The sequence below is a fragment of the Pan troglodytes genome, chromosome 11 (assembly GCF_028858775.2).
Source record: "Pan troglodytes isolate AG18354 chromosome 11, NHGRI_mPanTro3-v2.0_pri, whole genome shotgun sequence".
Classification (NCBI taxonomy): domain Eukaryota; kingdom Metazoa; phylum Chordata; class Mammalia; order Primates; family Hominidae; genus Pan; species Pan troglodytes.
In genome coordinates, this window is record NC_072409.2 from 42,577,004 (window position 1) to 42,604,838 (window position 27,835).

At 35.3% G+C, this 27,835-nt stretch overlaps 1 protein-coding gene and 1 pseudogene across 13 annotated transcripts in view; both read right to left on the reverse strand.

Moving 5' to 3' along the window:
- Nucleotides 1–27,835, reverse strand: part of ERCC6L2 (ERCC excision repair 6 like 2) — a 184,625-nt gene that overhangs the window by 106,139 nt on the left and 50,651 nt on the right. For all 13 annotated transcript variants that reach the window (XR_010148628.1, XM_054658300.2, XM_063787645.1 and 10 more), the window contains 8 exons: nucleotides 26,903–27,096; nucleotides 18,377–18,538; nucleotides 17,772–17,979; nucleotides 12,888–13,028; nucleotides 11,785–11,898; nucleotides 10,820–10,939; nucleotides 6,041–6,112; nucleotides 5,331–5,476 (listed from right to left, as the gene is read on the reverse strand). Coding sequence is in view for 12 of the 13 variants with exons in the window: in XM_054658300.2 (XP_054514275.1) it covers nucleotides 5,331–5,476; nucleotides 6,041–6,112; nucleotides 10,820–10,939; nucleotides 11,785–11,898; nucleotides 12,888–13,028; nucleotides 17,772–17,979; nucleotides 18,377–18,538; nucleotides 26,903–27,096 (1,157 nt within the window). In the remaining variant the exon portion in view is untranslated. The remainder of the gene's footprint in view (nucleotides 1–5,330; nucleotides 5,477–6,040; nucleotides 6,113–10,819; nucleotides 10,940–11,784; nucleotides 11,899–12,887; nucleotides 13,029–17,771; nucleotides 17,980–18,376; nucleotides 18,539–26,902; nucleotides 27,097–27,835) is intronic.
- LOC134807698 (Parkinson disease protein 7 homolog) lies at nucleotides 15,516–16,826 on the reverse strand (annotated as a pseudogene).

Consider the following 27,835-nt stretch of genomic DNA (forward strand, 5'->3'; position numbering starts at 1 on the left):
AGAAAAGGCAAAACCAAAATCCAAGAACACAATGATTTTCTTTCTCTTCCTCAACTGTTTTCCTGAGCCCAGCTGTCTTTCAGGCTTTCCTCTGAGGCTTTGCATTGCCATTTTCCCTCATCAGCTGCCTACACTGTATCACAAAACAACTCACACTTAGATAATGCTTTACACTGGATGCTAATCATCCAGGGGAAGAAAAATGATAATCTTTTCTCCTACAATTTCTATCAAAAATGCAAATAAATTAACCTTTATTGAGCATCTACTATATATCAGGAACTATGCAAGGTATTTTCATATATGCTAGTTCTTTTGCTCTCAAGACTTCTTTTTTTTTTTTTTTTTGAGACAGAGTCTTGCTCTGTCTTGTCCAGGATGGAGTGCAGTGGCGCCATCTCAGCTTACTGCAGCCTCCACCTCCTGGGTTCAAACAATTCTCCCGTCTCAGCCTCCTGAGTAGCTGGGACTACAGGCATGAACCGCTGCACCTGGCTAATTCTGTATTTTTAGTAGAGATGGGGTTTCACCATGTCAGCCAGGCTGGTCTCGAACTCCTGACCTCAGGTGATCCATCCGTTTTGGCCTCCCAAAGTGCTGGGAATACATGCGTGAGCCACTGCACCTGGCCTGTTCTAAAGACTTCTATAAGCAAAATATCCTGATTTTTCAGGCGAGAAAATTGACAATCACAAAAAATTTGTTCAAGGTCTCCTAAGTAGCAAGTGTCTCGACTCAAACCCAAATGTCCTGATTGAAAGTTCAGTGCTCAGTAGAAACTGAATTTTCTCCTTTGGAAAACTGCTTATTAGACATACCATGAAGATGTCATAGAGACTTGACTGAACTCTAAGAAAAGAGTGAGGTGGGATAGGGAGAAAGTATTAGAAAGGATTAAAAAAATGGGTAAGTTAGGGGATTGGGTGGAATTTAGACAGCAAAAAAGCAGAAAAGAAGTTAAAGGTTTCTATGTTGAATAAATCTAATTAACTGTTCCAGTTACCTTCTTGATGGCAAGGTCAGGCATAACCATGTATGATGCCATCTCAGATGCCATATATGAGCCACAGATAAGATCTCTACTAGTTGAGGTAGCAATCTTCCAAGAGATTCTGAAGTAATAACTTCAGTCCTTGCTGAAGAAGCAAAGCTCCCTTTAAAGAAGAAGAAAAAAGCCCTAGACTCTCTCTCTCTGCAGATGAGATAATTCTCCATTTGATGATAATACAACTCAGAAACCTAAACTTTAAAACTTGTCACTCTATTCTTACATGGTTAACAGCAAAGGGTTACTTGTTAAGCAAAAAAAAATTTAATATTGCTCTTTTCGAACTGAGGACTGGTATTTGAGACACTTAATGAGTATGCAGGCTGTTTATTCCTTAGGTCTGCCACATGCTCTTCCTGTATCAAATAAGTGTATCAGAAAGTACACCTTAACTACATCTTAATGTTCTACAAACATGTCTTTGATGAAATAAGTTTTATTATTATGTATTAAGTATTATAAAAGGTCAAACGAAGTATCCATTTGAACAATGCTTCTAAGAAAACCTAAATAAATATAAAGAGATACCATGTTTATGGATAGGGTGGCTTCATACCTTAAAAACTCCAGTTTTCCTCAAACTCATTAATAAATTCATTGATTCTCCAAAAACAAAAAACAAACCCCAGGAAAAATGCCAGATGATCATTCTTTAAATAAACTGAATGAAATGACTATAAAAAGCTAGAGTTTAACACACTGATGTTCTAAAACAAAAGGTAACTCCAAAAACAAAAGAGGTCAGAAAGCAAGAAAAACTTTAGATTAAAAATGTGATGGCGGGCATGGTGGCTCACACCTGTAATCCCAGCACTGTGGGAGGGCGAGGCAGGTAGATCACGAGGTCAGGAGTTCAAGACCAGCCTGCATAATATGGTGAAATCCTGTCTCTACTAAAAACACAAAAATTAGCTGGGTGGGGTGGCACGGGCCTGTAGTCCTAGCTGTTCGGGAGGCTGAGGCAGGAGAATTGCTTGAAATCCGGGAGGCGGAGGTTGCAGTGAGCCAAGATTGCACCATACAGCCTGGGCCACAGAGTGAGACACTGTCTTAAAAAAAAAAAAAAAGTGATCATTTCAAACAAAATAATAAGATCGAAAAATGACATTTCTCAGAACAGAGCAAAATGACAAAGTCTGAGAGAAAAGTTCAGAGATTTAAAGAACCAATATAGTTTGAAAGTTTGAAAGTCTGACGACCTGGCATGCCAGAGGGAGGGAGCAGGGAAAAAGGAAGAAAAAAAAAAAGCCATTGTTAAAGAAATAATAAAAAAGCATTTTCCAGAGTTGAAAAAGAACATAAGCCTTCAGAATACAAGCCTACTGTACCCAGCACAAAAAAATGAACAAAGATCCACACCAAGACTCAAATATCACCGTGAAATTTTAGAATAGTGTAGATGAAGAAAAACTCTTACGAGTTCCCAAAAAGGAATGAAAATGGGATTGGCACTGCACATCTATTTAGCCACACCATCTATCAGAAAACAATGCTGCAAGCCCTTCAAAGATCTAAGAGGAAATGATTTTCAATTTAGAATTATATAGTTGGACAAAGTATCAATTAAGTGAGAGAGCAATAAAAGACATTTTCTGTATTTACAGATGCAGAAAATTTACTTCCTATATATTCTGGCTTAAAAAGTTACCAGAGGATATTTCCTAGGAAAACAAAGGGGCAAGTCAAGAATAAAAACAGCATGGAACCCAGGAAAAAGATCCAAAAAGATCCACAGAAGAGCAGTGAAAGAAAGCTTCAACATGACAGTTCTTTATCAGGCCTAGAAAACTAGGCCAGATTGAAACTAAGGAATAAAAGTTTCGGGAGGCAGGTTCAGGATACAGAGGACTCAACAGAAGAGAATGTGTGAATGAGAATTAGTAACATTGAGGATTATTACAAAGGGCAAAAACAGACTGAGAGGGGGAAAAGACCGAAAAAGTCATGATTGAAATTTGAAGTGAACTGAACAGTGCAAACATAAAACATGGATGAAGTCTTAGGAAAGAGAAGTCACATGAGGTTGATGTTAAGACTAATCTTGCATTGACCAAAAGGTCGTGAACATTAAGAGAAATTATCTTAGCACTACTTGCCCCTGCATTAAAGACGTTTAGTTTATAAAAACATAGTAATGTAAACGCTTTTTTGCCTTCAAATTTTAATGCCAACCTATGGACAATAACCGGTTACTGGTACAGGGCTTATTGAAAACATTAATACCCTTGACAAAGTAAAAGTTAAAATAGTTAACATAATATGTATAGGTGACAAAAGTAGAAGGGTGGGTGGGTGTGTGCTAATGCTAATACCACACATTACAAAGACTTAGAAGGCATGTGGAAAGTTAATGGACCGAACATCAAAACTTGAATCATTTTCCAGTAAAACATGGCGGCAAACCAAGAAAGAAGAAGACACGGGATCCAGGAAAAAGATCTAAGAGGAAATTCAATGGATCTAATGCAGAAGTACAAAGATTGAAAGTTACAAAAGTAGTTTATAGACAAATAATTTTAAAATAGCAAACACTGTGAGAAAAAAAGGGGGAGAGAGTAGTGAAAGCAGCCTAATCATCTTTCTTAAGAGAAGTTCCAACTTATGTAAAGTTGATAAATTAAAAGATAATGAAGACTTTGTACTCTGGCAAGATAATGGCTAAGCCAATGTGAAAACATTTCTGTCACAACATATTAAATATAAACCCTTGCAAAATGATAGAAACTAAACAAAAACTGAGCTTATGTGTCTTTTGCAAAACACAGCTGAAGAATGTATTTATTATATTACGTAAGGTTCCTTATATAATGACTTATGAAATAAATTACTCAAATTGTCACAGAAAAATAGGAATCCAAAACTTTTTCCCTTGTCTTGTCAGGATGCCCAGCAGAAGCCAAAGCAAAACCACACAAGCAGAAAACTCCTACAACCGGTCTCCAAAGGATTTCCAGAGGAAAAAAATCCCATTGAAGATAAGCTCAAAAGAAAAAAAATGACCAAACATGAAGAAACTATCAACCATAAGCAAGAGCCAGAGGAAACAACAAATAGAAGGATCAGCACCACCAAGTACAGGAGTTAATAGAGCAAAAATGCCATCCAAAAAGATGTTTTTTGAAGTATGATTAAAATTAAAAATTCAATGGATAGGTTAAATAGCAATTTCTGACAGATAGAGGTGAAAGGGTAATTAGGAACTTTATGGAGGATCTCAGCAAATGAACTGGAAGTGAGCAGAAGAAGGATAAGAGACTACTGCTTGTCATTATAGAGTCTATTATTGGAACCATTGTTTAGTGCATCTATCAATTGGAAACACTTTAAAGTTAGAATGCTTATATGTTTTACGAAATTTAATTGACCACAGTATTCTATGTCATTTAGTGCTCTGTATGTAAGGACGCATGAAAAAAATTACTTCTTGCATTCCTTTATAGGAAAATGGGAATCCAAAGCTTTTCCCCATTTGTCTTAGTGGTAGGAATTCAAGAATAATTAAAGTGCTCAACAATGTTGGCTCATTCATAAGTATATTTTATTCCTCATTTTAAGTTAATTTCTATTCTGATTTAATTTTTACTTTGTGCATTTTATATATGTTTATTTTTAAAGTCCATTGAAATTCTGAAAGACAGTGGGAGTGAATCTATAAAATTCTTATTACACAGGATGTCAAAAGTTATTGATCTGTTCCTTCCTAAAATGGGATTAATCTTACTTAGGTGTTTATATTGATTTAAATCTTTTCAGAAGTGTGTATATTCTCTAAAAGGTCTTAAAGGGATATTCATACATAGGGGTTAGAACCAATTTACCTTTCATAAAATCTCTAACTGCAGAGCTGCTCCAGTTGAGATGAGGTAGAGGCAGAGGAGGGAAACGTGAGCCCCTAGCCCCAGTGGGCTCTCAAGGGCTCCCTGACACAGTGGGAAAACTGCTGCTACAGTGAGTCTCAGTTATCCAGTTAATAAGAAGTCTGATTATTCTCACCAGGAGACTTGGGTCAAAACACTACCATGGAAAATTCATAGGAGGAAGTATCAATTTTTTTATTGTTACATTTATAAACCCAGACTTCTAAGAAGAATTCAATGTTGATAAAGGAAATGAGAGAAAAGCTTAGCTAAAACTTAAGACATTGAAATTTCGGTCATAATAGTATTTTTGCTGCCTCTAAATAAGCATAGCCATTAAAAATTAATCCAGTAAGTTTTAAAAATTACGCTAAATCTCAAAAACAATTGGATAAAAATCTAGTTATTAAATTTAATTTTCTTACATTGTAGAGACAAGGCAAATGTTAACATCTTGTGTACTGTTGAACTCTTTTACAATCTTGAGTCTTTCCTCTGATTTTGTACTTCCATCAAGTCGTCGGTAATCAAGCCCAGACGCCATACAGTACTGCTGTAGCACGTCAAGCAACTAGACAAGAGGTATGAAGATGGGCAAACATGAATCTTGGTTAAGTAAGTTTCAGACCATTACAAAGTTGAGACTTGTTAAGTATTAATTATTGGTGTTCATAATTTCTTTCTTATAATTCCAAGAACAATAAATATTTTTCTCACTTCTGACCCATATATTTATTCCCGTTATCCTGCAACATTATGGCTTTAACATTCAGAACTTGTTTTAAAAATCAATCTTTTCATTTTTAAGAAACAAACAATATTACTGGTCAAATCATTTACATAAATATATGCATGCTATTTTCTAAGTTCTAAAATATATGAAATGTCTTAAAGAACATTGTAATTATTAAGAACATCAACAGAAAATAAAAATCTATCTTTGAGTTTGATATTTAGCAACCCTGAAACAATTGAAATTTTAGTGTCTGTTTAAAAACTTCAAGTTGCTTACCTATTTCCTACTGTGTAGATAAGAGAAAATGTGGCTGTAAGGTGTCATGTAGGCATATGCTTTATTCTTTATGCCTCAAAAGTTGAGGCTGGCCAATCAAGGATATACTTTAGATGAACTCACCTTGGTGGAAAAAGAAAAGAGAAGAACTTTATCTCTGTTTTTCCTGCAATGATTTAAAAGCTGCTGAAGGACCTGAAAATGAACCACAGAAAATCAGTGAACCAGTTCCAACTAAAAGTACACTTTATACATATAAACATCACTTGAGAATTTCTTTAAAATTATTTTCATACAATACTAACCTCATTCATTTTTTCTAATTCCTTTCATTTTTTCCAAGTTAGAGAAATAAAGTATTAGCTATTACATCAAATGTTATTCATCATCATATTGTCAATAAGGAGGTAAAGTTCCCAAAGACTTTTATTTCATCTCATCTGGTTTTAATAAAAAGGAAGCATTTTGGATTATGGGATGCATTTAAATGGATTAATTTAATTTCCAAAATACACTTTCTTTATACCTACAATATGCTAAGAAACTAAATTATAGAGCAGCATTCCTTTTAGGAAGTATTTAAATTGTCCCTAGATGGATGTAATGAAATGTGTTCAATTACATCTAGGTTCTAAAAGTCTTGATATTTATTTTCTTAGAATAATCAGTCAGATACACACCTCTTCTCATTTTCTCCCCTTTGTTTCTCTATTTACAGTAAGCTCTGACTTCCAGATTTGATTTTGACCTCAAAATGCCAGTAATCTGCCCCCACACACAGTGCTTTCAGGGAGGAAGCAAACAGTCCAAAGCCTTGTGTATAACAGTCACACTGTTACTTTTATTTCCACATCTGGCAATGACAGCTCCAGAACAATGTGGAAAAGCAATCCACAGAGGGGAAAAAGAAATTTTCTATACAAAGTCTAAATTCTTCTGCAAGATGAAACAAACACTAAAACAATTTATTTAATGATAAACATTTAAGCTTTTAAATAAAAAAAATACTCAATATAACACTTACTCAATCAAGAGAAGCTACTGTGCTAACTTTGACCTCTACCTCCCCCTAGTCCCTCAAAAAAAGCTATGGAGTTAAAAAAAACTTCTACTCAGATAACCAAATTTATTTATCAAATGGTAAATAAAAATGTTATGGGTCGGGTAAACATTACTTTCATATTTGAAGAACATATGAAGTTTTATTTGCATTTAGTTCATTTTTTAATAAAATAACTGATTCTATATGAAGTATGTAATTTGAATTTCACGTAAGACTTTTTAAATTGGTAGATATTATTTTTTCTGTTTTACAGAATTGAGTAGAAAATGCACAAAACTCCTCTTTTCCTACTTCCAACCTCCTCCACACTTTCTCTTATTAATATCTGTATTAATAATATTATTAGAAAATATAACATCAAGTATTATTAGTATTGGTGTGGTTTATTTGTAACAACTGATGAGTGAATATTGATACATTATTATTAGCTAAAGTCCATAATTTACATTAGGGTTTATTCATTGTGTTACATAGTTCTATGGGTTTTGACAAATATATCATGACAAGTATCTACCATTACAGTATCATACACAATTGTTTCATTGCCCTAAAAATTCCTCGTGCTTCACCTACTCATTCTTTCCTCCCCCAGAACCCATAGCAACCACTGATCTTTTTACTGTCTCCATAGTTTTGCCTTTTGATAGTATTATATAGTTGGAATTATACAGTATGTAGCCTTCTCAGACTGGTTTCTTTCACTCAGCAATATGCATCTAAGGTTCTTCCATGTCTTTTGGTAGCTTGATAGCTCATTTCTTTTTATTGCTAAATAGTACTCCACAGTATGGCTGTACCACAGCTTTTTTAATCCATTTACCTACTGAAGGACATCTTAGTTGTTTCCAAGCTTTGGCAATTATAAATAAACTCATAGGTTCTTGTCGGGATGTAAGTTTCTAACTCATTAAAACTCAATAAAATTTAATTCATTATAACTCATTTGGGTAAATACCAAGGGGCACAATTGCTGGATCATATGGTAAGACTATTTAAGGTAATATTTTTTAGTTAAGAGCTTTGTGAGAAACCACTGAACTGTCTTCCAAAGTGACTATACCATTTTGCATTCCCACCAGCAGCAGATGGGAGTTCTTGTTACTCCACATCCTCACCAGCATTTGGGCTTGACAGTGTTCTGGATTTTGGCCGTTCTAATAGGTATCTAGTGGTATCTCCTTGCTGTTTTAATTTGCAATTCTTTAATGACATATGTTGTTGAGCATCTTTTCACATGCTTATTTGCCATCTCTATTATCTTCTTTGGGGAAGTACCTGTTCAGATCCTTTGCCCATTTTTAAATTGGATTGTTTGCTTTCCTATTGTTGAGCTTTAAGAGTTACCTGTATATTTGTAAACCAGTCCTTTATTGTTTTGCTAATATTTTCTCCCAGTCTGTGGTTTGTTTTTCATTCTTCTTAAGATATTAACATTTTAAACCAAGGATATATTGTATAGAAATCCATTCTCATTATTTGGGGTGGTATCATAACTATTGCAACTTTAAGTGTTTTCAAGTATTTTACAGTAAAAACAAAAACAAGTCACAGGAAAAGTAAATGTTTTCAGACTGGAGATCTTAATTAGGCTAGTTTAGAGACTAACTAAATGAACGACTATAAATTAAGATCCCAGAAATTTCCAAAATGACAATGTAATCAACAGATGTTGGAGTCTTAACAATATAGACCCAATGTTTTATCACTCAGTTGTCCTCCACAGAACAAGACAATCCACCTATAAAGGAATCGTATTATTTGGGGGTGTTAACAGCAAGGAACCTTGGATCTTAACTTTCCTCAACTTGGTCAGTCAGGCCTAGAAAGATGAACATGACCCTTGTGTGACTTCAGCAGCACCAAGCTGGATTCCTAGTCTTTTTTTCAACCCTCCACAGTAAGTGGCTCTGTGGCATTTCTCAAGAGAAAGAAAAGTGAAGATTTTCATCAGGTGAATGATTGCAACTTGTGACTAACCCCTTCAATGATAGTTGAGGTCAAAACTCTGACACTCAAGAGAAAGAGGTGGGGTCATAAGTGTAGCTTTGAGGCTATAAAGATTATAGCAGGCATTCTGTTCAGAGTCCTTGCACCTGCAGGCTGACCTGTGACAAGACAAGCTAAACAAAGATCTTTTATCACCTGAATTCAAAAGGTAAATGCAACTCAATTCTTAGAGTTCTTAAACCCATAGGCAATGATTCTATGATAAGCCTGTAAGTCTGCATTACCAAATCAATATATGACCAGATGATGCTGTTAGTCAAATGATTTAACATAGTCCTAAAAATATATCCCTAGCTTATTACTATCCATCTGTTTGGCTGGTGCTCTCTCACAAACCAAGTAAATTACCTGCATCATTTACATATAAAAATACTACCCAGCCTCCAGCAACAATTTATGCTTACCTTTTCCCTCCTAAAAATTAAAATAAAATTAAATTTAATCATTCTCTTAATCAGACACTATTATTCCTAGGGAGATTAACTTTAAAAGTATATTTTACAAGTATATATTAATGAATATATAAAAAATATAAAATGCAGAGTTATAAAACTTAATTTCAAGACTGGTAATTTTTTAGTGAAGAGTCACAGGGAATAAAATTTAAATGAGTAGCAATGGCTAATGCAGTTTTCAGAGGAGGCTATAATTTCTGGAAATGTTCTACTGGTTTAAACTGTGGGAAAGTAAGTGCTCAGTTCTAAACCGGACTTTTTATATATTTTAATTTAAAAATAATTAAAGTCAATGAAATGGATGACAAAAATAGATTTGCTACCTTAGGAAATATCATTAGATTTGAATTATTTGTTGTGGTAATAAATCACATGATATCCTCATTAATATAAACATTTATTTTTTAAAAGCAAGTTTTTAATGCAATAGTCTTTATGTATGTATGTATATTCCTACCTTCTATTTTATTTCATTGATTTTAGAGGTCCCAAGCAAACTAAACCATGATGAACTTATCTAGATCAATTGCTAAAAGTATTTCTATAAAAAAAAAAACAAAAACTGCTTTGAACTACTTCCTTTTTATTCTTTTTATGTCAAAAAGAACTTACCTTTTAAAAATTATAACAAAGTTGAGTTTTGTTCTGTAAAAATCTGTGAATCTACAAATAAAGATTCTTGATAGACACTAAGGGGTTAAACAAACTCTGTTGTTGCAAGGAGGCAGGAAGCTGTCAGCATTTCATGCTGCTGCCACAGGCAATGCCCAAGGCCTGGGTCAAGGTTGGAGAACTTAGCCTTACTTTTCCCACCCTTCCCTCGGTAACACATTACCAAGAGCAGCACAGCTACGGGTCAATTTTCCTGTGTATGACAAATGACTATTTGCAACTTTACGATCTAGTTCTGCAAGTAAAAACAACATGCAGAAAATTCTAGACATACAGACCTTGCCCATCTTAAACTCTTCAAGAAATTCCTTTCTCTAATTCCAAGCTAAGGCCTTTCCTTACCCCCCTGTTTTGCATTAGCTTTTATATTTCTGGTAGGTTATTTCCTTAAACATCTGAAGACAAGCTATTATCTATGTGGTAACAGCACACGCATTTTAAGAGGGCATAAGTCCAATATATCAATAAGGAAAATTTGAAGTATATTTGAAGCAACTACTACAGAGGACCTATCGAGTGCACACCATCTGTATTCGGGGTTCATAGTGACCTAGTAAATGCTGATACAACTGCACCACTTGTCCATAGCCACCATCTCTTCTGAATGACTGAGCACCTGTTCTGATTAGTTGGTGTCTCTGTCATACCACTGAATAAATATTTTGTGTATCATGTCTGTATGCAACCTGAAAGAGGAGCACTTACCTTCATTTTTCCACTGTATTTAGGGTCAGAAAGTGTTTCAAAGGCTGCATCTTTGCTTTTCTGCACAAAATCTGGGAATCTGGAAAATACCTGATCACATATCCTTTTGATAAGTGTTTCCTTGAAGGGAAAAGGCAGAAGAAAAGATATTTCCACTTAACACATTCAAACCTGTATAAATTGAAATAATTTATGAAAAAAAATTCTTTTTAGAAAGAATGTATTACTTTAAAGATTTTTGCTTCCCTAAGTCAGACTAAGAATTCAAAAACTCTTAAGGTTATATGTTAAACGTATGGCATTGAATTCTTAATGATGTGGTTATTAATTTGATCATTACTTTTCAAAGATTTTTTAAGATTTCCAAAACAAGGCGCTAAATACTCCCAAAGAGTAAGGAGTACTATCAAAGAACAATATCAAATTCTTATGAGATTTCAAAATTACATTTAAATGGCATCAACTATAACAGAAAAAAATATAAAATCATTACAAAAACATCTTTTCATTTATGTGTGCTCTAGAATAAAAGGAAACAACCAAAGTAAACTTTGAAATTACTGATTTTTGCCAGTTTGGTAAACAGCCCTAATATTTAATATACAAATTATTATAAATCCTCATTTTACCCAGTAGATTAAATACCATTACAGACATTATTAGAGGAATAGAACTGACCCATCAAATATGTTATTTAGTAATTATACCAAAGACTGTTTTGAAAAATAAAGATATGAACATTATTAAAGGCATAAAAGATAGTTCTTATTTTAAATTAAGCTTAAATTTGTTCACTTTGATTAAAAACTTAAGTGCACATACTCCTTGATATCTACATTTAAAAATAAGCAAATCAGTTTCCTCTTGAATTTCATCCACAAAAACTTTATTTAATAACTATTTTAAAACTTTATAAAATATTCACAACAATAGCATCACAAAGAAATGTAAAATGCCAACCAAACCTGTTGCTTGGAAGTACTAGCAGCTTGCAGTAGCGCGACATGGTTAGCTACCTTCTGAAGGACTGTAAGGTAACTGAGATACAAGGTTTTCACTGTTTCACCATGAGAATTGGTCTGTAACCAGAAAAATATAGAAAATAAAAAGGACCAGCATAGCTATGCACCTGCTTACATCATAAAATGCATCACTTACAATAACATTTATTATCTGGTTACTTTGGCACAATAAATTCCAAGAAAATGATGGTCAACTATTGCACAAAATATCCACAAATAGCTAATGTGGAATCGTACTTTTGGTAAATCATAATACAACTCTATTTTTCATAAAGGGAGAAAATCCTTATTACAGAAAGTATTTATCCTCATGACACACAGTGATGGAAATGTTGCTGTTACGAGTTGCCTGGTAACAAAATCTAAGTGCAGTGGCAGTGCTATGCAGACCCCTTCTCATTTACGCTCCAAGGCTCCTAGGAAACTGGGCTATTACAAAAAAGGGAAGTAGTTAAAAACAGCAAAATAAATGAGACCAAATAAATATCAAACTAGATAAATATTCACTTAGGGTTTCTCTACGTACATAGATATGTGACATAATTTAATAAAACAGAGGTGAAACATGAGCAGGAAATATAAACAAAAGGTTAAAAAAAGTACAAATAAATTTTGTTTCTTTAAAAAAAACACTTTCTTTGATACTCAGTTTCTATTAAATTGACACTATATCTAACATCAGAATAGTATTTTAAGCCTCCTATACAAGAGTATGTTCGTTTACTATTAGTGGATAATGAGAAACTTCTTGAAAATGAAATGAAATTTCAAAATGAAAGGATACTTCCCAAGAAAAGCTAAAATGGAAGATATCAAAATTAAGCTTACTTTCTGAAATTAACTTTTTGAAAATATATTTGAATATTGTATTTTATATGTGATTACTATTTGATATTGTAAAATATTTTTGAAAACTATTTTTTAAGACACAGCTTTAAAGAACTGTCTGAGGAAAAGGTATTTTATCATCTGCTACTTTCTTTTACACTAGAAGAGAGTACTATGTAATCAAAAGCATGATTATAAAGATATATTGAAATGCTTGCCTTATAACAACAATTTCTCCTTTTTCGGCCACTCCTACAGGTACAAGGCTCAGAAGATTGAAGTATCAAAGTCACGTCCTCTGTTTCTAACACTGTTTGATAGACAGCTTTCTGGAAATCTGTCAAAGAACAATACACCATCTGCCAAGATAAAATACAAGGTAGTTATTAGTATTTTGTTTATAACAATAATAAAAATCATAATCTACATCTGATTTCATAGATTATAACAGTGAAAATTGGCCGGGCGCAGAGGCTCACGCCTGTAATCCCGATACTTTGGGAAGCCAAGGAGGGCGGATCACAAGGTCAAGAGATAAAGACCATCCTGGCCAACATGGTGAAACCTCATCTCTACTAAAAATACAAAAATTAGCTGGGCGTGGTGCCACGCGCCTGTAGTCCCAGCTACTCAGGAGGCTGAGGCAGGAGAATCGCTTGAACCAAGGAGTCAGAGGTTGCAGTGAGCTGAGATCACGCCACTGCACTACAGCCTGGGCAACAGAGCGAGACTCTGTCTCAAAAAAAATAGTGAAAATTGCTATAAACTAATTTTTCCCTCTATTTACATCATTATGATGATTTCTACTGACTGTCTTATATTCTTTGCTCTCCACCCCACCCTGGATAATATAAAGTATAATTTCACTTTCAAATAAACCTCATAGAATTTTTTTAATTAAAAGAAATCATAATATGAACAAACAAATGATGTTCCTTACACAGTTGACTCTTGAACATGGATGGCGCTAGGGTGCTAACTCCCCACACAGTCAAAAGTCCATGTATAACTTCTGACTCCCCAAAAACATAACTACTAATAGCCTACTGTTGACTGGAAGCCTTAACAACAGTATAAATAGTTGAGAAACACTACTTTGTGTATCTATTATATATTATATTCTTACGATAAAACTAGAAAAAAAGAAAATGTTATTAAGAAAATCACAAAAAAGTGAAAATATCTTTACTGTTCATTAAGTGGAAGTAGGTCATCATAAAGGGCTTCATATTGAGTAGGCTGAGGAGCATAAGGAAGAGGAGAGGTTGGTCTTGTTTTCTCATGGGTGGCAGAAAAGAAGAGGTGAAGGAAGTGAAAAGGAAGTCAAGGGAGGCAGGAGAGGCAGGCACACTTGGTGTAACTTTACAGAAACATGTCGTAATTTCTGTCTGACATTTCAGCTTTTCATTTCTCTAAAAAAATGTTTCTATATGGTGCCAGTCCTTCTTCCACCATTTGCTTTAGTTTCAGTGCCCATATCATAGAAGGGTCCATGTCATAAAAGAAGTCAAAAGCAGTCTCAAATAATCAGAATCCCTCTGCCACATTATTTAATGTCAATTTGTTTTCTGGCACTGCTTTTTCTGCGTCTTGTTCCTCATCGTCTGGCACTGGTTTGAAAGCACTTATCTGCATCAAGTCATCTTCAATTAATTCCTCTGGTGTGGTGTCCTGAATTTCTTTAAATTAGCTCTTGAATTTCTCCAAGATCCGTCTCTTGAAACCCTTCACCTTTTTTGCCTCTCATGATTTATTTGATTGGCTCTGTTGTAAATCCTGTGAAGTCATGCACATCTGGACACAGTTTTCTCCAGCAGGAATTTACTATTCCAGGAATGATGGCTTTCATGGCTTTTTCTATAACAACGACGGTATCTTCAAATGGTGTAATCCTTCCAGACATTCATGATGTTCTATCAGGGTTCTTCTCCACAGCATTGACAATCCTTTCCATAGAGAACCAGGTGTAATGAGCCTTAAAGGTCCTTATGACCCTCTGATCTAGAAGCTGAATTAGACATGTTGTGTTTGGGGGCAAGTGGACCACTTTGACGCCTTTGATGTTGAACTCATGGGGTTCTGGGTGGCCACAAGGATTATCCAATATCAAAAGAACTTTAAAAGGTAGTCCTTTACTGGCAAGGCACTTCCTGACTTCAGGGACAAAGCAGTGACATTTTTTTATTTGTAAAATAGAAACATATAAATATTTGTAAATATTTATATGCTTATATCACTACAACAGATTATTGGCAATAAACAGGCAAAGGTGCATACAAGCAAATACAGTAATGTCTCTATAAAACAATGCTAATTTTTTTTTCCTAAATGCCGTGTTTATTCTGTAAACAGGCTCAGAAATGTAGACACAGGCCGGGCGTGGAGGCTCACGCCTGTAATCCAAGCACTTTGGGAGGCGGGCAGATCACGAGGTCACGAGTTCAAGACCAGCCTGGCCAAGATGGTGAAACCCTGTCTCTACTACAAATACAAAAATTAACCGGGCATGGTGGCGTGTGCCTGTAGTCCCAGCTACTTGGGAGGCTGAGGCAGAATAATCGCTTGAACCCAGGGAGGCGGAGCTTGCAGTGAGCCAAGATCATGCCACTGCACTCCAGCCTGGGTGACAGAGTGAGACTCCGTCTTAAAAAAAAAAATAGACACAATTTGTAGGTTGAGAAATCTCTGTGTAGTTGTTACTTCACAACAGCAGGACTGATGATGGCTTCTGAGCATATTAACCTACCATTTTTCTGTTTTTAAAAAACACAATGAGAATGGATTCCAAATGGCTTATTTCTCTAACTGAAGGTCACATTTTTCTGCTCTAGTCTTTAAGAACAAGTCGAGCCTTCACTTGAGCCACCACCTCTTTGGCTCTTAGGCCTCAACAATCCCAAGAGTAGACACGAAGCCAGTCCTAGGCCCCCCGACTTGTAAAAATCAGGCAGTCCTTTTCCACACAATTCTCAGAGTAGCTGTAATGACTTCCATTCATCATTTTGTCTTTAGCAAGTAGGTATGTTGCAACTTTACTTCCAAAACCTATTTCATGAGCCAACAGACCTGCAGGACCTACATAAATGGTAGCTATGAGGCCCTTCTCGTTTTCTTGTTCCTTCAGTATCTCTCTCAAGGCAGCGGACTCAAATAAAATCTGTGCACCCAGATTACCTCCTGTTAGAAACATTGTGTCATTTGGTCCCTCTTTTTTGCATCTTCAAGACTGACATCAGGACAAATAACAACATCACAGCTACACTGTACTGGGTCTTTTCCAGCCAGACCTGCAATGGTGACCTTAATCTCAGCTTGTCTCATCATGTCTACAGGGCTGACTGCCTCCATTTCCTCTGCTCCTTTAGCCAGGATGACCACAACTCTTTTGGAAGCTATTTTTATCTTTTATTTTTTAAAGACCCAAACCAGACTGAAGAAGGATGCATGGCAGCACACATCCAGCCTGCCCCCTCCCAATGCTAGATTTTTAAAAAATGTTTATATAAAATATTTAGTACAGCCTGACCCCAACCTTAAATATAAAAGTACATATAAGAAAAAAAGAGAATATAGAAGTTGGTGGTCAATGATTGAAGTACGAAGGTATCTTGAATTATTTATTATTATTAAACATAGTACCAATTACTCAATATTTCTTACGTGTCATGCATTTCAGAGTAACCATGTGAGGGAGGCGCTATTATCATCACTACCATTTAACAGAGGAAGAAACCCAGGTTCCAGGGCCTCACAAATTGCTCCAAGTCACAAAACTCTAAGCAGAGGTGCTCCAAGTCACAAATACTCTAATCAAATAGTATTTGATTTCAGAGCCCAAGCTCTAAACCTCTATGAACAATTCTTTTCTTATACTTTTGTACTGTTCCTCCTAGACAGATAGCTAAATCACATATATGAAGTTGCATAAAACATTTTTAAAAGTGAGAGTTCATGAAGTATCTCAATTTAGTAACAATATTTGCTTTAGATAAATATCAAAAGTCAGATGTATCTATTTCCCCAACTTGCATATCAATATCGTATTTTCCTTTCAAATCTATCTTTTTAAAGAAACAATCAAGAGGATACACTAAAATTAGAGGGCATTTCATAGGATTGCCCTTATTTGGGACAACATTAATTAGGTTTAGTTCCATAGTAATCTACAGAACCTTTATTCCATTGCCCAAGCTAGAAGAAACACAAGATGAAGAACTATAAAAGAAGACTACTATATTTTTTAAAAATCCTCTTGAAGTCCACTCCTCATATTTTCTTAAACAATTTAACAATGTAGTTTTCCTACAAATTCTAAAAGTTAGGTTAGTTGTGTAACTGCAAATAGCATTCTACAAGAAACAAACCTATATATTTTTTAAAAAGCTCTTAACCACTTTGGTCCTACAGCTAGAATTAAGGTACCAAAGAATACACTGTGTGGTGGATAGTACACAGTATAGGAAGGACAACGTGTGAACAGAAAACACACTGCAGAGAGAAGCTCTTCCTTCTTTACTGGGGAAAAACTGCATCAAAAGTTTTGATGAGGCCAGGCACGGTGGCTCACGCCTGTAATTCCAGTACTTTGGGAGACCGAGGCAGGTGGATTACCTGAGGTCAGGAGTTTGAAACCAGCCTAGACAACATGGCGAAACCCTGTCTCTACTAAAAATACAAAAAAATTAGCCAGGCGTGGTGGTGCACATATGTAATCCCAGTTACTCGGGAGGCTGAGGCTGCAGAATCGCTTGAACTTGGGAGGCGGAGGTTGCAGTGAGCCAAGATCGCGCCATTGCACTCCAGCCTGGGTGACAGAGCCCAACTCTGTCTCAAAAAAAAAAAAAAAAAAAAGGTTTTGATGAGAAGTGAGTTTAATGTATACTAATAATAAACCTGTTAGCTAACAGGTTAATAAAGTCAGTAAGGAAAACAACTGAGCTCAATCAATGGTTTCTGAAATTCTGTGCGTAACAATTCTTTTCCATACAGAATAAAAGACAAAAAACTGTATTTACAAAATGCCACAGGAGACAGACTTTTTCTTAAAAAGGAAAAAAAAAATATGACCACAAATTAATAATATATACAAATGCGGTTCTTACCCGGTCTTCCTTCTTAGGCAACTGATCCTTGATAAGAGTCTTGGTGCGCCTGAGAAACCAGCCAGACATCTTTTTGGCAAGTCTTTGCATGGCCTTTCGGCCAGTGGCTAGTTCTCTCTTTGTTGCCGTGTGTCTCTGACCATGTTCTACTGGGTCAGAAAACTGCTTCTTGAAGTAGGTCCCACTCCCTAAAAGGCCTGGCACAGCCCTTTATAAAGACAATAAGAAAAATGTAAGGGCTTTATTATCTAAAAACACTAACTTCTTGCTTCTAAGAGATATACTACATTACTTGATTATCAATGGTAACAAAAACAAAAGCCAAGAAAACAGAATGTTCTTTCTTTACGACAGTTTCAGGTTCTAACTATGATATGAGGATGAAACTGGCAGTGAACATGTATATTTACTTCAGGGACCAAGAGTAATATATATAAAGATAGGTTTTCATGGGACTCTCTACTCTGTATACCACATCTGGGATCAAACACATCTAAAACCAGACAAATGACTGTTTCGTTTGTTTGGAAACTAATGATTAGCAAACAAGACAGTATTCAGCTGAAGAACTATTAAACAATTTTTTAAAAAGTGTTTTCCCTCACCAGTCCATAACACACCACAGTTCCTTCATGTTATTCTGAAGGATGGTTCCAGTGAGGCCAATGCGGACATTACATTTCAAAGCTTTCATAACTTCTGTTACTCTAGCTTTTGGATTCTTGATTCTATGAGCTTCATCCACAATGACAGCTGACCATTCCAAACTATAAAGTAAGAAAAAAGAAGGGTGAGGTTGAGAAAACTTCCTTTCTTAGTCCTTACAATTTTAGACAGTAGCTTTCTCTATCAAAGTTTTGGAATTATTTTTTCCTTTTTACTCTTTGATGACTCCATTGGATTCTTACCCACTTAGTTAAATGGTCACACCCTTGGACAGTCGACAAAAATAAAATGCGTAGAAAAGAAAGGGTATAGACATTCTTTAAGGATGGTAAAAAGAAAAATTTCATTTAAACATCACTGAAATGACAAGGAATTTTTTAAAGTAACAAACCAGAAAAACAAATATAAAAGAAATAAAACTTGCAATGTTTTATTGCAATATTTTTCTGAATGAAAAATATCAATATAAACTCATGATTTTTAAAAGCTGTATTCCATAGCCCTGTCCACTAAGAAAGTTTAGAGTTGATTGTTACCCCAGTAGCAATGAGCACCCATAGTGGTCTCTTTACTGAAAGGAATGAGAGCCTCACGGAAGAATGGAGAAACAGCTGATTTCAGGCATATGTTGGGGGAAACACTGAACAGCCGAAAAGCACAGATGTATCTAAAGACAAATGCGAATATGTCCAAAGAATAGAGACGCCAGCCTAATTGGAATATTTGAGCATTGTTACAAATATTGACTACAATTGAAAATATTGAATAAATAAAAATCCAGGAGTTCTATGAAAAAAATGAATTTAAACACTTACTTCACACCACACATGAAAATTAACTAAAAACAGATCACAGACCTAAATATGAACTCAAACTTTTAAAAAATGGGAAAAAAAATTTGTGACTCTGGATTAGGCACGTATTTCTTAGATATGACACAAAACTTATAGTCAATTAAAAATAGTGTGATAAGTTGGACTTCATCAAAGTTAACAACTTTTGCTCTTCCAATGACACCATTAAGAAAATAAAAAGACATGCTACAGACTAGGCAAAAATATTTGCAAATCATAATCTGATACAGGACTTGTATACAGAATATATAAAGAATTATTACAACTCAGCCAGGCACAGTGGCTCATGCTTGTAATCCCAGCACTTTGGGAGGCTGAGGTGGGTGGATCACGAGGTCAGAAGATCAAGACCATCCTGGCCAACATGGTGAAATCTTGTCTCTACTAAAAATACAAAAATTAGCTGGGCGCGGTGGCGTGTGCCTGTAGTCCCGGCTACTCAGGAGGCTGAGGCAGGAGAATCACTTGAACCAGGGAGTCAGAGGTTGCAGTGAGCCCAGATTGCGCCACTGCACTCTAGCCTGGTGACACAGCAAGACTCCATCTCAAAAAAATATATATATAACTCAACAAAATTTAAAACAACCCAATTAAAACATGAGCAAAAGATTCTAACAGACACCAAATGTCTATTTGAAGATATAGATGTCAAATAAGCACATTAAAAAATTCTCAGCATCATTAGTTATTAGAGAACTGCAAATTAAAACATGAAATACCACAACACACCCACTAGAATGGCTATGATAAAAATGATTAACAATATCAAGTATTGGTAAGGATGTGGAGAAACTAGAATCCTCATACACTGCTTTTGGAAAAGCACAGTGACTGTTGTAAAACAGCTGGCGGTTTCTTAAAAAGTTAAACATATACTTAGCATAAGACCTCACAATTCCATTCCTAGGTATCTATCCAAGAAAAATGAAAACTTAGGTGCAAAGACTTGTATGTGAATGTTCACAGCAGCAAATTTGTATAGCCATAAACTAGGAACAATTAAATGTCCATCACTGGTGAATGGACAAAATAACAGGATAGCTGTATAATAGTACCATTCAGCAATAAAAAGGAACAAACTACTGAAATGTGCTACAATATGGATGAACTTCAAAAACATTATGTTAAGTGAAAGAAGCCAGACACCAAAGACTTTATAATGAATGGCTCCATTTATATGAAATACCCAGTTAAGGCAAATCTATAGAAAGAGAAAGCAGATCAGTAGTTGCCAGGGACTGGAGATGGAAGCAGGGACTGACTATAGACAAATAACTTTCTGAGGTGATGGAAATGTTCTACAACTAGATTGTGGTAATAGCACAACTTTTAAAATTCACTAAAAATCATTCTAACTTACAAGGGTACGTTTTATGTCAAATATACTTCAATAATCCTCAAGTCCATAGCAATATTCAGAAAGAAAGAAAGAGAGAAAGAGAGAAAGCAAGCAAGCGGGCAAGCAAGCGGGCAAGCAAGCGAAGGGTGTAAGAAACTTTGCCACCATTGTAGATGACCATTATGCTAACTTCTTACTCCAAAAATTGGTCATTAAAGAAAAAGAATCGAGCATTCACCTTGCTTTTTTAAAGTCAAAATTGTGGTTAATTCCTAATTAATGGAGAAAGCTTTCCTTTACAGGAGAATACCGGTAATTAATGTGTAGAAAAGAAATAATAAAATTAGAAAAATATTATTTTGCCAAACATAATAAAGTAACTGATTCAGACAAGAACAATTTGTATGTGCTAATACTACTAAGTAAAAGGATTGAGGGATACCAGAATATTTAAATGGTGGCAAAGTATCACTCCACAGATTATTTGATCATTACAAAGGGAGAAACATATCTTTACAATGGAGAGATCTGATGATGGTAACCTTCTTAACCTGTGGGACAAACTTGGCATCACTGACAGTGAAACAACCTGACATTAGGTACTTCCTGAAGTGATGCAATATGAAGTCCACAGCATCATTTATGAAGCATTCTTGCCAAAAATGTTTAATCTGAATCTATTTAAGCCTTTGGGCCAAAACCACTTTACTAAAATACAGATGACAGATGAATATATCTTGAGAAAGTAATCAGACAAATCTAATATGTGAGATATCCTAAAACAACTAACTGGCCTGGTCCTCTCAAAAAGTCATATAATTAAAAAATACAAGTTGGAAAAATGATGTAGATTAGAAGAATAAACAGACAACCAAATTCATCACCTGAACCTTTATTGAATCCTGCTTTATAAACATAAGATATTAAAGATGTTTTGAGAATGAGGAAATTTTAATTGCTATTAATATTCTTGTGTGTGACAATGATAATGTGGTATGACAAGAAGTATCACTAGTTTTAGGAAATCCATGCTAAAATACTTAGGGATAAGGATGTCATGTTTTATGCAACTTGCTGAAATGACTCATTACCACCACCGTACACAAAGACATAGACATAGACACACACATTTACATACATTAACTTACATTTTGCCAACATTTGAATGTATATACATACATACACACACACACACAATTGTTGGAATCTAGATGCTCATGTACTGTTATTTTAACTTTTCTATAGGTTTCATCATTTTCTTAATATAAAGCTGAAAAAAGCTAGAAGCCTCAAGAACAAAGACGGGAGAAAAATAGCAAAAATTCTAGAAGCTAAAAAGAACATGGACAAGATGGCTGACAAAAGCAGAGACTAGTGTCCTATGCCAATAGTGGAAAAAGCCAAGAAGCAATCTAATTCATATTATTTACACATTCTTGAAAAGTTAAGAATTGGTGGCTCCAGATGCCTCTGGAAATTGGAGTCATGTAAATGCTCAATAGTCTGTTTAAGAATCCTCCCACTGCACAAAGTAGATGGGCCAGGTCATCCTAAAGCGGGCAAGAGAAGGGCAAAAATCCTAATTTTCCTTAAAAAGAAATCAATAGGTGATGCTGAAAACTAAAGAAAAATTGAAAAGTTGCAGCATAAACATGTTCTTTAGCAATAAGGAAGTAAAGACTATGAAGATCAGTAAGAGTTGAGGTAAAGGTAATTGGCGGACAGTGAACTGCAGTTTTTCACTAAAAGCCTTTTATCATGTTTGGCTCTTTAAATCATATACATAATTAACTTTGATAAAAACTGAAATGAAGTAAAAAATATAACAGCAATAAGAAAAAAACTATAGCTCACTCACATTCAGTTCATAACACGTTCATCCCCTCCACAGAGTATCTGTGATAAATGCACAGAGCACTATCCTCACAAAAACAACTTAATATTTGCTCAGGTAAAATATTAATTATTTTAAATATTTGCCAAACACAAACAAAATAAAGGCATTTGAACAAATAAATTCAACTAAATAAATAAATATAAAATCATAAACATTCCTCTAATCTTATAAATATGATTTATAGTTACATAATTCTACTTCAGAATTCTTGTTTAATATTTATAACAATATTTATAACAATCAGAAAAAAAGTCACCTAAAAAACATTTATTTGGCAACTCTTATGTGCTAAAAGTACTGAGATACAGAAATTAAAGATAAAAATTTCCTACACCAAAGAGCTTACAGTCTAAGGGGACAGACAGGTAAGAAATAATTAAAATATGACCGATGCTATGATAGAAGAATTTATTACATTTATCTAATTGCAAAACATCTTTTGGGGTGGTACAGTATATTGGTTAAAAACCTAAGGTTTGGCCAGGCATGGTGACTCCCACCTATAATCCCAGCACTTTGGGAGGCCGAGGTGGGAGGATCACTTGAGTCCAAAAGTCTGAGATCAACCTGGGCAACACAGGGAGACTTTGTCTCTACAAAAAACAAAAACATTTTCCAGGCATGGTGGCGCATGCCTGTAGTCCTAGTTACTTGGAAGGCTGAGGTGGGAGACTGAGGGTACAGTGAGCTGTGATAGCACCACTGCACTCCAGCCTGGGCAACAGAGCAAGGCTCTGTCTCAAAAAGAAAACAAAACAAAACCTGAGGTCTGGCATTAGATGGTCAAGGTTCAGTCCTCATGTCTGCCACTGACTTAGTTGTGAAGGCCTAGAAAAATTATTTAACCTCTCTATGCCTCAGATTAGTCTTCTGTCAGGATCCATGAAATAGTAACAGGCTAATTTATTAGCTTATAAGTTTGATTTATAAAATTAAATCCCAGACCTGACAAAAATGGTAGCTCCATATCCAATTTTACCAATAATTATATTCAAAGTGAATGGTCTAAATACCCAAATAAGAGGCAAAGATTATCCGAATGGATGAAAAAGCAATATTTGGAGACTCACTCCAAATATTAAGAACAGATACACTGCAATAAAAACAGGAAAAGCTATTTACATGCAGTAAGCATAAGACTCAGCATAAGACAGCAGCATTAGTCATACAGTCAAAAACTGGAAACAATTCAAATGTCCATCAACTGGTGAATGGACAAAATATGGGATAGCTATATAATAGTACCATCGGCAATAAAAAGGAACAAACTACTGAAATGTACCACAATATGGCTATGCTCATATCAGATAAAACATCAATATAAGAGATATTATTAGAAATAAATAGGTGTATTTTTTAAAGATAAAAGGATCAATTCATCAGGAAAAAATAACAATCATAAATGCATGTGCACCTCATAAAAGAACTTCAAAATACTAAATTAAATGCTGACAGAAGTGAAAGGAGAAATAAACACATCTACAATTACAACTGAAGATTTCAACTCTCCTCTCTCAGATACTGTAAGCCAATCGAAAAGGAAATCAGCAAAGATAGAAAACACCTGAGCAACATCTTAACCAATCTAGTCTTATTGATATTTATAAACACTACATCCAATAACTATAGAACATTGTTTTCCAAGTGCACATGAATCAGAAAAATGCAAATTACACTACAAGATACTACTACACACCTACTAAAACAGCTAAAACAAAAAGACTGACAATACCAAACGTTGCTGAGAATACGAAGCAACTGAACTCTCACACATTGCTAGCTGGAGTAAAACCACTGTGGAAAATGGTTTGGGAGTTTCTTCTAAAGCTAAACCTACAGTTAACCATATAATACAGTAATTCTACTCCAAGAGAAATGAAAACATATGTCCAAAAAAGGCTTACATACAAATATGCCTTGAAGTTTTATCTATAATAATCCAAAACTGGAAAAACCCAAAAATCCATCCTCAAATGAATGGGTAACAAAATGTGAATATTGATGAAATGGAATACAATGCAACATTAAGAAAGAACAATCACTCCTCAACATGAATGAATCTCAAAAAACATGCTGAACAAAAGATGCGACACACACAAAAGGGTGCTTCCTGTATAATATCATTGACATGCTCCGTAATAGCTTAAACTCACCTATAAGTGGCAGAAATTAAAATCAGTAGTTGCCCAAGGTGAGGGTTGAGGAAAAGCCACTGTAAAGAGGTAAAAGAAAAGTCCTGGGATGATAAAAATAGTTTTTACCTTGTTTGGGATAGTGATTGCACTCATTTGTCAAAACTAGGAGTCAGTATACTACTGTCCATGGCCAAATCCAGCCCGTGGCCACTTTTGTATGGTCAGTAAGCTAAGAGTAGTTTTTACATTTTAAAGGGTCATAAGAATAAAAAAGAATATGCAACCGAGACTATATGTGGCCCAAAAGCCTAAAATATTTACTATCTGGCCCTTTACAGAAATCCCTGGTCAAGATTCATCAAATTGTATTCCTGAAATGGCATAATTATTCTACACAAATTAACTCTCATTAAAGTTGATTTTAATACAACTCTCCAGCTGGGCTTGAGGGGCTAGTTTTCACAAAGACTGATTTAATTCATCCTCTGTCATTTTCCAGATGGGCTAATTTACCCAAAGCCACATAGCTAATTAGTGATTTTTTTACTCTCTTTTTTGTGTGCTCATAAAATTTTAGACAACTATCAATTGTTCATCATTTTTATCCTATGCTAAATCATTTTAATGCTGATGTGAAAGTATCACCTTAAAAAAATTACCAATTTTCTAAACTTCGGTTGACTTTGGGGGAATATCATTAACTCCTTCATTAGCAGTAGTTCAAATTGAGTATAACTATAATGTCTAAATATTTTAAAGACTTACTAGATAACTGTTTCTAATGCCATGCTTTAATCTTCACCTAAAAGGTATAAATTGTATCCCTGTAGAGACAAATCTAGGCTACAAGCAGATGGAAACTAATGATTTTACCAACGCCCAGCCTACTGCTGGAACAACTATGAAGACTTCAGACCTCACTACCATGGTCCCGTGACCACATTACTATAAAAGCCTTGTATTGGTTTACTAGGGCTACCAAAATAAAATACCACACACTGGATGGCTTAAAACAACCAAAATTTATTTCCTCACAATCCTGGAAGCTCGAATTTCAAGAGCAAGGTGTCAGCAAATTTGGTTTCTCCTGAAGCCTCTCCCCTTGGCTTGCAGACTGCCTTCTTGCTGTGTCCTCACAAGTCCCTTCCTCTGTGGTGTGTGTGTGTCCTTGGTGTCTCTTTCTCTTCCTATAAGGATACCAGTCATACTGGACCCAGGCCCCACCCAATCAGCCTCGGTTTTAATCACCTCTTTAAAACTTAATCAAAGAGACCTGTCTCTAAACACAGTTACATTCTGAGGTGCTGGGGTTGAGACCTGAACATTTAAATTGTGGAAGGGGGGTTGAGGAGAAGCGACACAATTCAGCACATAACAAGCCTCTTAATTGGTCTTTCTCCATTCAGCTTGGCTCTCCTTTATAGCACACACAGCAGCTAAGGTATTTACAAAGTGCAAATCTGATCACTTTTATCCTATCGGTAATCTGCTGACAACACTGTAGGGGGCACTCTATTGCTCTCAGGATAAAGACCAAAATCCTCAAAGTACCTTCCAATACTCTCTATAATCTTTTCCCTGCTTATCTCACTGGTCTTACCTCTTGGCCACTTCTCCCTCACACTCTATGCTACAGTGGGTGTGTGTGTGTGTGTGTGTGTGTGTGTGTGTGTGTGTGTAGTTTTTGCCCCTCTATATTCACAACAGACTCCCATAATTGAAATAATTCATGAAAATTACTGACCTAGTTCAGAGGCAGTGTCTGCATAAAAGGCTGTACATGAGATTTAGGACAAGTCTTATCATTCTTTAACAATCAGTGTTTGAAGAAGTATCCTGTATTCAATGTAAGAAATAGAATAAGAAATTCTAGAAAACCTGATGCAGGTTTTTCCTTCTCAGAGAGTAAGTTATTATGAACTAAATATTTCAATAATTCTAAAATGAAATTAAATCAAGCAAAGGAATAATCATTATTCCTTTTAAAAAATCACAATATAGGCTGGGCACGGTGGCTCACACCTACAATCCTAGCACTTTGGAAGGCTGAGGTGGGTGGATTGCCTGAGCTCAGGAGTTCGAGACCAGCCTGGGCAACGTGGCGAAACTCCGTCTTTACTAAAAACACAAAAGCAAGACTCTGTCTCAAAAAAAAAAAAAAAAAAAAAAAAAACTCTTAATATAAAGGGATGTAAGTAGACTATTAATACAATCATTCCTATTCCTATTATTCCCATTACCTGTTAAGTTCATCCAGGCATAAGCGCAGTGTTTCATAAGTTGTTAGAGCAATTTCACATTTCCTCTGCTTTACACGAATTAATTCATTATCTTTTCTGTTTCCATGTAAAACAGTGACTCTGAAATATCCCCAGGTGTCCAATTCATCCTTCCAGTTGTAGAGGACAGAAAGAGGAGCAACTATTAAGAACATCTAAAACAAGAATAAAAAAATTTTGCTGTTTTTTAAAAACTGAAAAAGAATCCCAAAGTGAAATCCACAATATCAATATCAATAGTCCTCTTCCTTAATTTTGACATCTAGTTAGTAACAATAAATACAACTGAGTGATTAGCTATATCTGGACATTGAAGATTCTCAAAAAATACTTTGCTGTTTAATTAGCTTTTTATCAGGACAAGATAGACACCTAACCTTGCTCAAAGAAACACGTGTTTTTTATTTCCCCCTACCAAAAAGGCACTGAGAAATGAGAGAGAAGTAACTTTCCAAAAGAGAGAAAAGAATAAAATCTGGATCCCAGTAATAGCTTCAAAGGCCAAGTGGGTAATGTACATACACAAGCAGGCCACGTGTTCTTGAAATATATGGTCTCCTGGAGCTCTCTTTCCTTCTGCATTTTCCTAGCCCATTTCCTCTCCCCCTCTTTCAGATACTCTCAGTTAAAGAACTGGAAAATTCACTGGAAAACTGAAGCAATCGGAAGAAAACTTCCTGGATGAACTTCTCTCAGTATCCTATCAATAACCTATCTATATTCATTTCCATATATTTTGCCCTCCTACCTGTTGCCATGCGCACGCTGCTCATGTTCTTCTCCAAAAAAAACCCTCATACAGTGGCTCCCATTCCTTCTTGCCAACCTAAAGTCAATGCTGCAGAAACTGCCCCCAATCTCCCCTACCTGATTAACTTTTCCATTTTAATGAAC